A 16,341-nucleotide genomic window follows, 5' to 3' on the forward strand; every position below is an offset into this window, starting at 1 on the left:
CTGTTAAATAACCATCAGACCCGTTGTATTCTCACGGCGTTTCTGTTTACAGTTAAAGCAATTGATATTTAAATGCTAAAAACGCACGTAACTCTGCAAAGTTAGAAGTACGTTCCAGGGTTGGAACTCGGTCCCACCGGAAAACGAAGTCCTAACCACTAGGCTATCACAGCTACATAATAAATAAATAAATAAATATACTACGACAATACACACACCGCCATCTAGCCCCAAAGTAAGCGTAGCTTGTGTTATGGGTACTAAGATAGCTGATGAATATTTTTATGAATATAATACATATAAATATACAGATAAACACCCAGACACTGAAAATAAAACATGTTCATCACACAAACATTTTCCATAACATCAAAAAATATATTTTTGTTTGATTTTGTTTTTTGATGTGGCATTCAATTTAGTTCTAGTTCTAAGAAATTTAAAGTATTCGTCCACTGAGGAGTTCTGTCCTCTATCACCAACCACATTCATCATATCTACACAAGGTTTGGGCAAAGTTAAACGCATATTAATCTCTATAGTACAAAAATAATTATTTAAATCTGTTATAATTTGTCGGAGTTATGGTGAAAAATCGTCAAACATTTTCATCCCCTCTTCCAAAGTAACCGAGCTTTACTTCGGGATAAAAGTATCCTATATTACTTCTAACACTTCCCAGAATGTGTGTACAAAGTTTCATGAGGATCGGTTAAGTAGTTTTTGCGCGAAAGCGTAACAAACAAACTTACATTGACATTTATAATATTAGTAATATAGGGATAGGGATAGGGAAGTAGGGATAGGGAAGTAGGGATAGGGATTCTTATTATGATTTTTGACTGCGATCGCACAATTTGATCTTCTTTAAAACCCAAGGCATTCAACAAAGTAAGTGCATAACTGCGTAAATTACAACGCAATTAAAATTAAAACGCCCTAACCTGAAAAAGTCTTGTATGGGGTTCACCACCACACCCACACCAATTCGGTTCTACTCCACCATATTGGAATACTGATTCGCTTAGTGGTACCACCTTGCAAATGGGGTGGTAAAAAACGACGACAAAATTACCCATCCCACCATACAAAAGATCTATTACACGTTAAATAATTACTTTCTTTGCTCGAATAGAAAGCTTTTTGTATTATGAGCGGTACAGTCATTACGTTTTGTGCCATTTTACTTTAATATCAACGTCAAGAGGCGCTTCACAAACGGTTTTTTACACTCCGTGTACATTTTGCCTCTGTATAAATATTTATTTTTATTACAGTGTTTACTTACAATTATAGAAAGCTTTTATTATTTTAAGAAACCCCATCGTCATCATCGTCATCAACTTCAACCGACTGAGGTCCACAACTATTTGATCTAGTTCCCCCCTCACCTTTTTACCATCGAACCGTGAGGCACCGTAAGGATCTGCATCCCTACGTGGTCGATATAACGCGGACACGTACGAAGCGCTTCGCATCTTCGTTTCTGATCCGCACCGCTCGGATCTGGAATGCCCTTCCAGCTTCCATTTTCCCCAGTGCCTACAATATGAGTACCTTCAAATCAAGAGTGAATACGCATCTTCTAGGCAAGCGCGCTCCACCTTAGGCTGCATCATCGTTTACCATCAGGTGTGATTGCAGTCAAGCGCTCGTCTATAAACAAAAAAACTTATTCGTGAAATCTAAATCGAGTTATACCGATTTAATTATCCCGGTTTGTTTACATATTGTATTTATTTATTAAGGACACTAACAATAAACATTTAAACGTTGTACAGTAATAACCTAGTAAAACATTAAAGATATTCGCTTATACGTATATCGATAACGTTCACAATAAAAAAAAAAACATGTAAATAAAAGTTTATTCTTAGGAGTTGCATGAAATAAAAAAGAAAAATTCGTTTGTTTGAAATCCATAAATAAAAACTACTGAACCTGATAACTCTATAACTATTCCATGATTCAGCTTAAAATTGTATTGTTTGTAAAGCAAACCAGAAAAAAGAAGTTATTTTATCAGCGTGGCCTGAATAAATACGTATATAAATACTACGTATATTTAACCAAAAATGTGCCAAGTATCAGGATAGTCTATCATTTTCCTGAGAACATACAATTACAATATCAGACATCCCATTTTCTTATATTCTTCACCTACGTCCTGCATAAGATGGAAGCAAATTAAGCTTGATTTGCTATGCTCCACGAAAAGCAGAAGAACCTGTTTGGTGTAATTTATAATTTCTTCAATCTTTTGACTCCTCACAAAACAAATCTCCGGCAATGGTTGGTAAAGAGCAAATTCTGAGTTTCTTGCCGGCTTCTTCTCATAAATAATCTGCCATCCGAAACGATGGTGGAGCCGAAAACTAAAAACAGCCTGAACGTTGCCAAACTGCTTTTATAAGGCCCACTTGAAATAAATACATTTTTAATATTTAATTTTACCTACTTTTACGTTCCAACAACGGGGCCAACAACCTCAGGAGATTTTGACTTTGCAATGATAAGAACAACAGTTGCATTCACAACAATATTCATTGTAAAGTCAACATCTAGCGAATTAAGCTTAATTTTCATAGTATACGTCTACAGAGTTAAAATAAAATTGTTCTGCCCACCAGACTGGTTTCCCGGTTGGAGAAAGCATGCCGGCCAGCCCAACGACGACGGCACCTCGGGCCAGGACTGCGTGGAAGCTCGCAGGGAGCTGCCTCCACGACCAGCGCATCCCACCTTCATGTGGAACGACCGGAGCTGTCACGAGCACAACTACTACGTGTGCGAGAGGCCTGGAGTAGAAGGTCAGTTTACCACCTACAATATAACTTGACCTTCTTTTAATTTTATGTAAGTATTCTTAAATCTACCTAACATTTTGTATCACGCTTGGATTTATATGGAGGGTTGACGTCACACAGGCTATTGGTCGTAAAAATATGACTAAACTGAACAAATGTGTCTTCTTTTTAAGTAACTCACGATCATTTTTATACACAACATGGTAAACTGGTAATAATAGACTTAATTCTCTGTTAGCATATATTACAAACCTGGGTGGTTTTCTGATGCTAGCTATAAGTATTTTTTTTTTGTTTGGAAACTTTATGTAAATAAATAAATAAATAAATAAGCTTTAGAAAGACTGTGCTGACTCCATATATTCAAATAAATTGAATTTAATTAAAATTAATTGGATTTATGCGTGGGATGGGATTATAGCGTGAGGAAAAGAAGTGTGTTATAACTGGTTTTACTTCACCTTTTTAATAAGATTTCTTTAAGAACAAAAGGCATTTAAAGATATCAAACTATAGGTTAAATACTTTAAAATACATACACATTTGATTTAGGTAACAAAATTAATATTAAATAATAAATAAATATTTCCGAATTTATAATAATTTCGCAGAACGGCTTTCATTGTACAACTGACTAATGATTGTAATTCGAGTTAAAGCTTTAGTTAGAAAGAGCTGATTCGTTACTTAGCATCAGCACTTTTGTTTTCTTACCGTAGGTATAACAGAGGTCTTGACATAGTTAGCAATTAACACTGGTTACCTTTCTCTTAAATTTTATTAATTGATAAAAAAATTCGTTAAACGATTCAGCTTTCCACTACGATTACACGAGTCATATATGTGTGAAGGGTGTGGGCCGTGGTCCACCACGCTATTTGCGGTGGCCCCGTGCAGATTGGCGGACTGGAATAACATTCTAATACATAAAATAATTTAGATAAATGCATCTTACATTACACGCAACGACGAGATTCATCAGTATCTCGAAATGCCAACGGTATTTGAGGAAATCGGTAGGTTCTATAAAAACACAAAGAACGCCTAGCTAAATACCCCAACCGTCTTGCTAGCTCACTATTAGTAGCTCCACGTATGAAACTCCTAAAACGAGCTGATGTGTTTGACAATTGACGGACGGTTGAGCGATGGCTCCCTCGTCTGTAAATGCCAATAACTCACCCAGCACATCTGATTATAGTCTCGCGACTGATTGCAGATATATAAAAAAAAAAATGCATTTTACATAAATAAATATTAAAAAGACATAATAATAAATGTTTAAATATAGCTCTTAAATAGATAAATATAGCTAGGGAAGCATACGATGTCGATGACGCGAGTTTCACGCTTTTTGTCATTGAATTATGAAAATACAGAATCCTTTCAGACATTATTGTAAATAGTGCATTGTGTGCAAAAACAGTTAAATCGCCCCGCGCGCGACTCGCTTTACTCCAGCGGAATGAAGCAACATTCCGCGGTTCACACCCGCGAACTCGAGAGCTCACAAACATTTTCCTATTTTCCCATTTTATGGTGAACGTTTAGAACATTAGTGGTAAAATAATTACTGCCAACTACTAAATAGTATGAAGTGACCAACAATTTGTTCGAGAAACCATACTAAAGTAGAGTGGTTTTTGATGCTTCGATATTAAATAAATAAAAAAATATAGTTCGACGAAACACGCAGCGCCATCTGGTCCCAAAATAAGCGTAGCTTTTTTACGAACAATATACATAAACACTTATAATATACAGATAAACCCAGACACTGAAAAACATTCATCACACGAACATTTTCCAGTTGTGGGAATCCAACCCACGGCCTTGGACTCAGAAAGCATCACACGAACATTTTCCAGTTGTGGAAATCGAACCCACGGCCTTAGAATCAAAAAGCAGGGTCACCGCCCACTGCGCCAATCGGCCGTCATTAGCTTTATACGTCATTATATATGCCTTTATACGGTTTCTGTATGTCCTTAGTTCTGTGCTTTTTGTTCTCTCAATAATGCTCAACAGGCCCAAAGAAGTTTTCACGTAAAAAAAATCGTACGTATTCGTACTACCGAATTTCGCATGCAAAGTGAACGTGTCCTAATAATAATCACATCTCCATACTAATTAACAAGTTAACAACGACAGCACTTATCACTTTGGCTCAACCGTCACTGGATTGACCACTTACATTGTCGTCACGTTCACCCCCAACGAGGAAGTACGTGACCTGTGTGCTCACTGACCCCCCACCTACAAAAACGCCTTTAGCCCATTGACTTACAGTTCATTTTCCCATTACCAAAAAGACAATCCAATAACCTGTTTTCAACCGAACTCTGCGCCTCCTATGATAAAGTCTTAAATCGAATGGCTCTTCAAATTTGGGGCTTTTATTATTTCAAAAATGAACATCTCGGGTTTGATATAAAATAGATCTTATAGTATGAAGAGTAGGGTTTGAGATTGCAAGCATTAGGAGTAAGACACTAAAGCCCTTTCGTTCTCCAAAATTGCTTGGTGCTTAAAACATTCTTGTTAACATTCGACTTGCCTTCCTAAATTGAGTAAACTGAGCGTATTACCCTTTTATTGGTGTGATGACATAAGACTTTAGTATTATTAGGTAAATTACAAAGAAACTCTAAAGGGCACCCATTTTGTCTAAAATGTTCGCTGGGTAAAAATCCAGCTCCTGCTATTCGTAGCACGTCTACGAACCTCGTAGACGACTGCGTAGGCCGTATTCCTTGCTAATTTACCAGCATTTCACCGACCGAGTTTAAAAAGGAAAAAAATACTTGGTTCAACCTGTAGGTATGTTAAGTAACTGTCTCGTTTTTCGAGTAACTGTTATGTTCGATTACGAATAATAGTGTTCTAGGTTCGATTTCAAGGTTGGCCCAAAAACTATTATGCATTCGGTTTCTACACTAATTAAGCGTTCCTACACGATACCGCATAGATAACGATTAGATTTATAAAACCATCATACCCCAAATAGGTTAGCCCGCGACCATCTTAGACAGAATGGTCACTACTAGATGAGACTGCAGCCAAAAGCAAATTTGTAGTGGAATAAAAATAAATGAAACGTCAAGTATGTCTGTTTTTAGTGACTCTGCCACCGGTTTGGAGAGCAGATTCTACCGAGAAGAGCCGGCAAGAAACTCGCTCCTTTCCAACATCTACATTTACAATCATTTTTCTATCTTGCGGGAGATGAGAGCGAGGCTGGCTGCTTCCAATCTACCTTGTCATTAAGGAATTCATCAAATGTATAGTAACCTAGATGTGTTTTTATACATTTCCTAAATGTATATATTGGTAGGTCAATAATTACCTTAGGAATCATGTTGTAAAAGCGTATACGCAACCCCACCCAGGAGTTCTGCACCTTTCGCAGACCATATGCAGATATCACTAATTTATGTCCGTTTCTGGTAAGTTGACTGTTAATATCAGCTTTTTGTTTATAAAGAGTAATATTTTGTCTCACAAAGACTATATTATTATAAATATATTGCGAAACTACAACAGCAGAAATAAGAACGGCAAAAGTACTTCCCCGGACGAGCTCTTTCTAAAAAAGCTCAACTTCTACTAAAACCGTGACGTCAACAAAGTAGTGACGTCAACGAATTGCTTCAATTCTATGGTGAACGTAAGTGTCGCCACGCGTACAAAGCCATTACCTTGAACAGCCCGGACACCGTTTGGTCGCTGACAATAGTCCGTCCCGGCGCCGCGCCGAGTGTTCAGCTTTTATGTCAGTATCTAGGTCAGGGGGCTACGCTTGTTATCCATTTAGCATTACCGGATATAACCGCAAGACCTACTTATCAAATGTCTCTAAAATGGAAATAGACAAATTTATCAAACCGTACTCAAAAATTCACAGAAAAATCAGAAGCGATGATAGCTCAGTGGGTAGGACTTCGAATTCACTTTCAGCACGGATAGCATGGGAAAGAGACCATTCTTCCCGGGAAAGGATAAAAGCCTTCGCCTCCAGCTCTCAGAACACTGGTGCACAAGTGGAAATACTGTCTAAATAATCTTCTATATATATATAAATGTGATGTTGGTTTGTGTACGCTTCATAAACTCCAAAAGTTCTGCACCGATCGAGCTGAAATTTTAGCATGATATATAATCCGCATCAAGGATTGTTTTTTTTTTTTTTTTGCATCAGTCACATATCCGCAAAACTACAGTTCTTCTTAACGATCGATGTACCAGTGACCGCGCCATCTGCCGAAAGCGAGAAAAACACTCGCTAACATATGTAATGTATTCTTTATTTTATTTCTCATTTCTCAACTATTCCATGAAAATGTGAAGCGAAGCACAGCAGAGCATGGCAGGGTACAACTAGTTATATATAATATATTTCTTGTGTGCGTGTGTATGTCACTGAACTCCTCCTAGACGGATGGACCGATTTGAATGATTTTTTTGGTATACGTTTGGGTAGCACCCTGGAGGGTTTAGATTCACAAATCAGCCCGACAGATGGCGCTGGGGTCAGCTAGTTATATATATATTTCTTGTGTGCGTGTGTATGTCACTGAACTCCTCCTAGACGGCTGGACCGATTTTGATGAATTTTTTGGTGTGCGTTCAAGGGGATGGGAGGATGGTTTAGATTCACACTTTGGTCCACTGGAAAATGTTTAAAAAAAAATTATCCGCGGTACAAAGTTCGCCAGGACAGCTAGTATATGTGTAATAATAAACAGGAGTACACATCGTCTATTCCATGTTCCCGTGTTTTAGCAGGTTGACACGTTCACTATATCCCTTGGCGGGGGATATATTCGAGGGAGATATTTTTTGTCACCTACCTGTGCTAGCCCTGCAGGGGGTGAATTAATACAGTTTAACGTTAAACGTAAATCAATATGTTCTTAATTCTGCAAGTAAACTAGGCTACTTTTTATCCCAGGAAAATCAACGATTCCCAAATGGATTTGTAAGCGCGAACGAAGAACGGGGACTACAGCTAGGATTCTATAAGAATCGATAAAGGGTGCAATAAGAAAATGCAGTTGACCTTTGCACACCCGATGAGGTCGACTCACGGTATGGCGTTCGCAATTTCAGTATTGAAAATCCGACGCGTCTGACTCTTGAGGATTTTTTGCTATTCAGCAGTCAACTTGACTGTATGCATACCTTTTTTTTTTGTTGACTGGGGGGAAATCTTCTTAAAAGATACCCAATTATCTGTGGGAGAATTTGAGTTGTCGGATTTCTACCCACTAAAACCCCCTCAGTAGCCAGCCCCAGTATATAATGGGAGGTTCCGAAATCTCCAAGGAACGCACCGGTGCCTCCCTTGCACAACGCTTATAGCTCGTCCCGGGAAGATTTATGATTCCCGATTTCCTTGTCTCTTCTTGTCTTCCCAGGGTCGTAAGTAGAGGTGATGACGTGAGGTGAGGACTACTAGTCCCCGTCAGACCGACAAACTAATGTTATAAATGTGAACGTGTGTTTGTCTGTTTGTCTTTTCTTTACGCCCTAACTAATAACTACTTTAGCAGCACTTTGCGGGGTAAAGAACACGTGCTAAAAATTGCAGCTCTGTGTCCATCAAACTGAGACGTTCTTTTTAAACCTCATCATCATCATCATCATTTAAACCAATGGACGTCCACAGCTGACCATAGGTCTTTTGTAGGGAGTTCCACAATACAAGGTCCTGGGCCGCTTGCCTCCAGTGGCTCCCAGCGACTCGCCTGATGTCATCTGTCCACCGCGTTGGGGGCCGACCTACGCTGCGTTTACCGGTGCCGGGTTGCCATTCCAGCTCCTTAAGACCCCAACGTCCATCGATTTTCCGAGCTATGTGCCCTGCCAGTGGCGTGCAGTGTGCACTGGAGATTTTATTCATTTTATATCTTCTGCATACCCTGTGCATACCCTCTATGCCCTGTGCCCTGTCTATTACATCCTTAGCTTTTCAACTTTGCAACTCGCTGAGCTAAGCTCAAGTTCTCCTACGGATCTCCTCATTTCTGATTTGATCACGTAGAGATACTCCTACCGTAGCTCTCTCCATCGCCCGATAAGTAACTCTAAGCCTTCTTATGAGGCCTATTTAAACCTTATGTGCCCGAAATTACACCGGCAACCACCGTTCATACCGCAGCAGCTTTGCAATGCTCTGCAAATGCTCTGCAATTGCTTAAGCAAGGCCGTAGTATTGATTTGTGGGATTGAGTATATGCTTATATAATCTGATTCCCAAGGTAATTTTGGACTAACTTGACGTTTTAAATGTGCTTGTAAGAAATAAATGAATTTTGAATTTTGATTTTTTTTTTTTAATTCCCCAGGTAAATGTCACAAACAGCTCTACTACTGAGGCTATTTTATGTAACTTTTGTTTTTACATGTTTAGCTAAAGAAAGTACCTCAATAAACTTTACTGCACACTGCCACGTGAGCCGCTTCTGGATATGATAAGAAAACCTTGATGACCTTTGCACATCAGAGGCGGACAATTCGAATTACGGCATTCGCAATTTAAAGTTCAAAGGCAAAATGCATTCGCAATTTCAAGCAACTTAAAGTTCAAAGGCAAAAGGTATTCGCAATTTCAGTACTTAAAAATACGTTAACTTCAGTTCTTGAGAATTTTTCAGTTCTCAGTCAATGATGATTTAGTTTCAGAGGATGTCCAAATTTTTGTTTCGGTGTCGCACTTAATTCTATTGAAATGTTTAGTCATTGTTAATAAAGAAGAAATAATGTGCAGTGCAGTAATTTAACAACCAAAGAACGTTATGGCATTATAAATTACATATTTAAAAAAAACCCCGATTTTCAATATATTTATTTATTTTATTTTTTTATTTATTTGGCATCTATGCACTACACTATAACATAAATAGAATGAGTAAAAACTAAACTAAATAAAAAAAAACTTACATTAAATATTAATATGCAAAATTAAAAAAAAAGTTACATATTAAAATTTCTGCGTCCAGGCAGCCCTACGTGGAGTTTAATATACAACTTGTAAATTGGAGAGTCGTATCGATTTATTAGTGCTTTCAGAATGCCGTTACTGCTTACACACGTTCTTTTCATCAAGGATGCTAATCGACCTCTTCTGATGGCAAAAAAGTCATCAGTATGAGCCATCGCGAACATTTATGATGCACTAGAATAACGGGGTAAGCCCAACAGCATTCTGAAAACATCATGCCTGTGTGTAGTATATAGTTTACATTATTCTACTAAGGAAAAGAGCAACTGCTGAGTTTCTTGCCGGTTTCTTCAGGCAGAATCTGCCTTCCGAACTGGTGGTAGAGAAAGACATACTTGACGATTCAAAAGTGCTTATATTAGGCCTACTTGAAATAAATGAATTTTGATTTTTACTAGCCAAGCGCTTTCATTTGATACGCTTATTGAGGGTCTTATGTAAGAAAATGTAATTTACCATTTTGTGGTGACGGCCATTTTTTCAATTGAATTTGACATAGTATAGTTATATTAGTCAAGTTAATCATCATCTGATACTGATTGGCGGCCATCTGGGATTGATTTTCATCAATCATAGCTAAGAACACTTACCTTTCAAACAAAAAAAACAAAATCGAAATCGGTTCATCCATTCGCGAAATCCGATGGCACAGCAGACACACACGAACACACACATATATACACGCACAGAGATGTGAAACAACTCGTCTTTTTTGTGGGGGTTTAAAATAAGTAAAATTAAAATACAGTTAATGCTAAAAATCCATTTGTTAATTGCGGAAGCTCTTATTAAAGTTTAATCTATAGCCCTCATTCAATTTAATTCATTTTCTTTTTATTAAAAAAATATTTACCAATACTGGTTCTAACCGCAAGACCATCACTCACTCAAAAATTGAAGCAGAGCATTTTCGCGAAAGTCATTATGCAAATAAGAGAGTTCAAAATGAATATTTTTCGCAGGTTAAGCTCTTCCAAAGTTAATAAAGATGATAGCAAACGGTTGCAATTTTTATGGATCAATAGTTTATTAGAAAGGAGGTTAGTTAGGAATAGTTTTTGGGATTTTTTGGCTTCTACGAATCTTACAGCAGTCGTAACGAAAGTTGTCGAACTTTGAAAGCTTCGGTTAGATAAGAAATTCGATCACCGTTGCGGCTTTAGTAGCCCGTGCGGAACTTCCACTGTCTGTGATTTTTTAGCGCATTGAGTTTTTAAAGTTATTGCGGCTTTTGCTGTTTTATAGCTCGTGCGGTGCGCTTTTTGAGGCTTTGAAGCCCATTCGGTACTCGCGCCTTTTGCAGTTGCATAGCTCATGCGTTGTTACTTGAATTTTTGCGTATTTCGTAAACTCCTCCGGTTTTAATTTTTTTCGCAATGCTGCGAAATTAATAAAAATTTGATTTATTATAACTGCTAAACTCCTAACAGGTTAAGCCGCTACAAACTTAAACTATATATTTGCTTACAACTAGTTCAAAGTTCAGATAACGACTAATTTTTAGTACGGCCCACTACAGAGCAAGGGTCTTCCACAAAACCCTTTTGTTGTGTAGGCTGAAATCCACCACACTGGCCCAGTGCAGTTTGGTGGTCCGGTTACCTTTGAGAACAGTATGTAGAACTCTCAGGCACGATGTTTTCCTTCACAATTGAAGCAATTGATATTTTAATTACTTAAAACGCACATAACTTAGAAACGTTAACATAACTTAGGTGCGTGCGGGGTATCGAAGTCGGCCCCTCGAAAGTGAAGTCGAGCTCCTACCCACTTCGATATCACAGCTTCACCGCTGTGGAGGAACTACCTGCGTAATTATTGGCCCCACGCGAGCTTTTGCCGCTAATGATGGAAAGCACGTTACCGCTTTTCCGCCTTCATAGCTCATTCGGCTCTGACGCGTATTGTGACTATCATAATTCATGCGGCACTGGGGCCAGTGTCCGATCAACTGTAAACTCTGTTGGAAAACGGATTTTAGTGCATATTTAAACACTGGCCAGTGAGGCGCAAGGAAACCTACACATATTGGCGAAGCGAACAAATTTAACGGCAAATAGCTTTGTATAAACTTTTATGAGGGCGCTTTTAAGCTTTCGCATATTGAGGTACATTGGAGAGTTTATTTTAATCTGTTTCGAGACCGTTTTAACACTAGCATGAACGTTTTCCAATATACTTTTACCGACCTTCCTAGCGAAGTTCAGCTCTGAGCTCTTTTGACTTATAAGCGGAATTGTTATCTCCGAATATCTCTGATCTGGTCTGGTGGGAGGCCTGGGTCGAGATTTTTTTTTTTTTTTTACTTAACTACACTGTTAGCTCTTGCTGAAATCTCACCTGGCGGTAAGTGATGATGTAGTACTAGAGTATGGTAGACATCCCTAATCGGTTTCTACGCGACATCGGTACACTAAATAACTTAGCGGTACGTCTTTTTTCGGTAGGGAGGCAACTAGCCACGGCCAAAGCCAGACCAGTGAACATTCAGATATTATAAATTCCCAAATTGCCCTTGTTGGGAATCGAACCGGGACCTCCTTCTTTAATTCACAGCTGAGCACAGTTGCGCCAAGGAGGTCGTCACATAAATAAATAAATACATCAATATTCGCTCTTACAAACACTACCTATCATAATATAACAACCAGTTAAAGATACTTTGTAGTAAAGCAGCGCAAAGTTATGATTCATATCGCGGAACCACATCTAAGTCCTCGTTTACGAGTTACGATGTAATAAAGATGATGAACACTTATCTCTATATAAACGACCTTAAAGTAGGTTGCTGTTTATTTCGAAATCATATCGTTATATCATGGTTTTATGGTTCATCAGCTAGCCTGCGTTCTGCATCCGCGTTTATTGGGGGTTTTTAGGGACTCTGTGTATGCTACTTTTCCTGGAATAATAATAAAAGTAAAAAATAATAATAAAATAAATCCTACTTTTTACTAATATTATTATTATTATTATTATAACTCTACTCTATCTCTATCTCTATCTAACTAAGAATTATACAACAAAAAAAGAAACATAAAAATAGAAGTAGAATACAAAAGGCGGCCTTGTCGCTTAGTAGCGATCTCTGCCGAAGGCAACCTTAGAATTAGGAAAAAAAGAGGAAAACTAACTGCAGGTACCAAAATATAAAATAAATACATACGAATAACTACATAATAATACATAAACTAAACGAATATACATAACTAGGTACACAAAACAGGTAATAACTAAAACTAGATCTACATATAAGTTATAACAAGTTTTGTTCTAAGCTACAACCCAAAGTATGTGTACACAACTTGGAATTAAATTAAACAAAAAGTAAAGATAAAATTAAAGTTGAACCAAAAAAGAAACACTTAAAAAAAAATTATATATAATTTCCCTCAAGATTATACGAATATTTATTCTTTTGTTAAAAATGTCAATGTGTGTGGAGTCCATCAATCCACACTGGGCCAGCGTAGTGGACTACAGCCCTTACCCCTTCTCATTGTGGGTAGAGACCCGTGCTCTGTAGTGGGCCGGTAATGGGTTTTTTTTTTTGTTACTAAACAATTCATCTCTCTTTTTTTGTAATCATTCAACCGAAAGACGTGTACTACGTAATCTTTATTTCTTCACGACGTCATTAGTGAGGTTGAAATAAGGTGTACATACCACATAACCGACAGTCCTCTGTGCAGAGCATGCATGGAGGCAGATGAAAATCCTACTCACGTATTGCTCCGATGTAGAGGAGTAGCAGAGCAACGCGCAGCATACCTTGGCTCCCCAGCATCACTCCCTGAAGCACTTGGCGACCTGGGCGGCGTGCTAAGCTTCTGGAGTGAGCTCGGCTGGCTGGAGTGACCCAGCCGTACCAGTGGCACTACGTACAACGGAAGGTTCCGGCCGACCAAGTGCGGAGACAAGCCCAGAGAAAGAAGAAGAAAAGTCGATATAAACAGTCTACTAACTAGAAACAGACATAAATTAGTGATATCTGCATATCGTCTGAGAAAAGTACAGAAATCCTTTGTGGGGATGGGTATATGCTTTTATAACATGATACCGAAGGTAATATTAGATCTACTTTTACCTAAGTTTAAACAATATATTAAAACACATTTAACAAATCGTAGTTACTACACGATTGATGAATTCCTTAACGAGAACACTCCGCTCTCATCTCTCACACAACAGAAAAATTCTAAAGATTGTTAAAGTTTAAAATGATGTTGGAAAAGAGCAATCTGCTGAGTTTCTTGCCGGCTCTTCTCAGTGGAATCTGCCTTCCGAACCGGTGGTAGAGTCACTACAAACAGACTGACTTGACGTTTCAAAAGTGCTTATAAATTAGGCCTACTTGAAATAAATGAATTTTGAATTTTGAAGAGGGTACATACCACGATAATATTATGGGATTTGTCAATATTTCGACCCAGTTGCATGGATCGTGGTCATGATGAGACTGCGGAGGTAAGAGATGTCAAGTTGGATGTCACGGGCAGAATCTGACTACCTGCTTTTGTGTTCTTTTTGTTGGTATTTCACAACGTCAATTTTAAATTGAGGTTGTACAGTCAATTATAAACCGAATACTTTCTTCTGATTAATGTTGACCGTGTAGTGTTTACATAAATAAAAATATATTATATCGATATTTTTTAGCACTGCTTGTATTGTAATGCAGCAAATCGTGCCGTGTGGTACCTCGTTCAAAAACTCCCACAGTATTGTTTGAACAGATAACTACTAAATCGGAGCAAAAGCAATCGTCCAGCCAAAAGGATGACAAAATATTGGAAAAAATGGTATCGCAATGCGAGGAAATGCAGTGCCCAGAGAACTCAGCCATTCTATGTCCATTTTCCTATCGGTTTTTATTTGGTGTTGTCCGAATAACAGAAAAATTTTTTGATGCTGTCATATACATTCAGACAAAGTTCGAACTCAGCCATTCTATGTCCATTTTCCTTTCGGTTTTTATTTAGTGTTGTCTGAATAATAGACACATTTTTTTAAATATTAATAGCGGACAAACGAGCAACTGGGTCCCTTGATGTTAAGAGATCACCGCCGCCCATAAACGCACCAGATGAGCCACCGATGCGTTTCCGGCTATTAAGGAATTTGTTTTTCACCCGTTGAATAACCCTAGTATACAATATATTTGAAGAAACACATCAGATGGGAGATTGTTCCATAATTTGCAAGTGCGCGGTAGAAATAATCTGGTATTTCGAATAGTAGAAGTATATCAGGCATCCAGATGACAAGGATGAAATTTATCTCTACGGCGTGACGTGCGGTCAGAGAGCAGAGAAGGAGGTATCAATGCAAACAACTCTTTCGAGCACTCTCTTTTGATGCTGTAATTTTAGACAAAATTAAAACTCGGCCATTTTATGTCTATTTTCCTATCTGTTTTTATTTAGTGTTGACTGAATAACAGATACATTTTTCTGAATAACAGATACATTTTTAATGCTGTCATATACATGTAGAAAAAATTTGATTCCATCATATCAGCCTCATGATGACCATCATCAGCCTATTATCCTAGTAACGTAGTACTGGGCACCACACCACCCACCACGCTGTTCTAATGTGGATTGGTGGACTTTAATGATTATCATTACACGACCGTTTTACGCATTTTTGACGGCCACCCTGGTGATTACTACGAAACTATCATCAGTTCTAAATCAAATTTAAATGGGGACATACATCTTTGCTAATCCGTCTTTATGTGACGCAGTTACACTAGAATATACATTAAAAACATATAATATCTGAAATGATAAGTAAAAACTGGAATGTTTAAATATTCATTTATAAAAACCGTTACTATTATTACGTTATGTTTTATAGACTAGCTGACCCGCGCAACTTCGTTTGCATCAAATCGGTTATTATCGGATTTAATATCTTTTAGCATTTATATACCCGTAGTAACGTCTAAACGTTGGTCCAATTTGAATAATTTAAAGAGAAATTTATATTTATTTGGATCTGATAGGAACGTCACCATCTTAAGATTGTACCCGTGTTCTGATTGACAAATTATAACAAAAAGCGGTTATTGTGTCCTAACAATTAGGCATTTAGCCTCCCAGACATTTTCGTAGGTAATAATGATTAATTTAAACATGTCAATCCATCCATCCATCCATACATACATACATCCATCCATCCATACATCCTTGGAATTCCGTATAAAAGATAATACTGGTGGACTAAAGGCCTCTGTCAATGGGAGGGTTAGCCCATAATCACAACGGTTGGTTAACAATCGCAGTATGTACATGGCAGTAGTAGCATAGCGGAAGCTGCGTCCTATTCTCAGTTATATGCATGGATCAGATTTTAAGTTATAAAATTTACTATTTATTTCGTACTAGCTGTTGCCCGCGACTTCGTCTGCGTTTGATTTTGTTATTTGATGTGGCATTCAATTGAGTTGTAGTTCTAAATAAATTTAAAGATTTCAATATCGCTAAGCCTTAAATGAAAGGGTTGCTGCTGTCCACTGAGGAGTTC

At 37.9% G+C, this 16,341-nt stretch overlaps 1 protein-coding gene across 1 annotated transcript in view; it reads left to right on the top strand.

Moving 5' to 3' along the window:
* The window catches only part of LOC120630656, a 147,082-nt gene that overhangs the window by 49,793 nt on the left and 80,948 nt on the right, over nucleotides 1-16,341 (top strand). Inside the window, exon 6 of the mRNA XM_039899920.1 lies at nucleotides 2,631-2,810. Coding sequence (XP_039755854.1) covers nucleotides 2,631-2,810 — 180 coding nt within the window. The remainder of the gene's footprint in view (nucleotides 1-2,630; nucleotides 2,811-16,341) is intronic.

Source organism: Pararge aegeria, chromosome 16, assembly GCF_905163445.1.
Source record: "Pararge aegeria chromosome 16, ilParAegt1.1, whole genome shotgun sequence".
NCBI lineage: Eukaryota > Metazoa > Arthropoda > Insecta > Lepidoptera > Nymphalidae > Pararge > Pararge aegeria.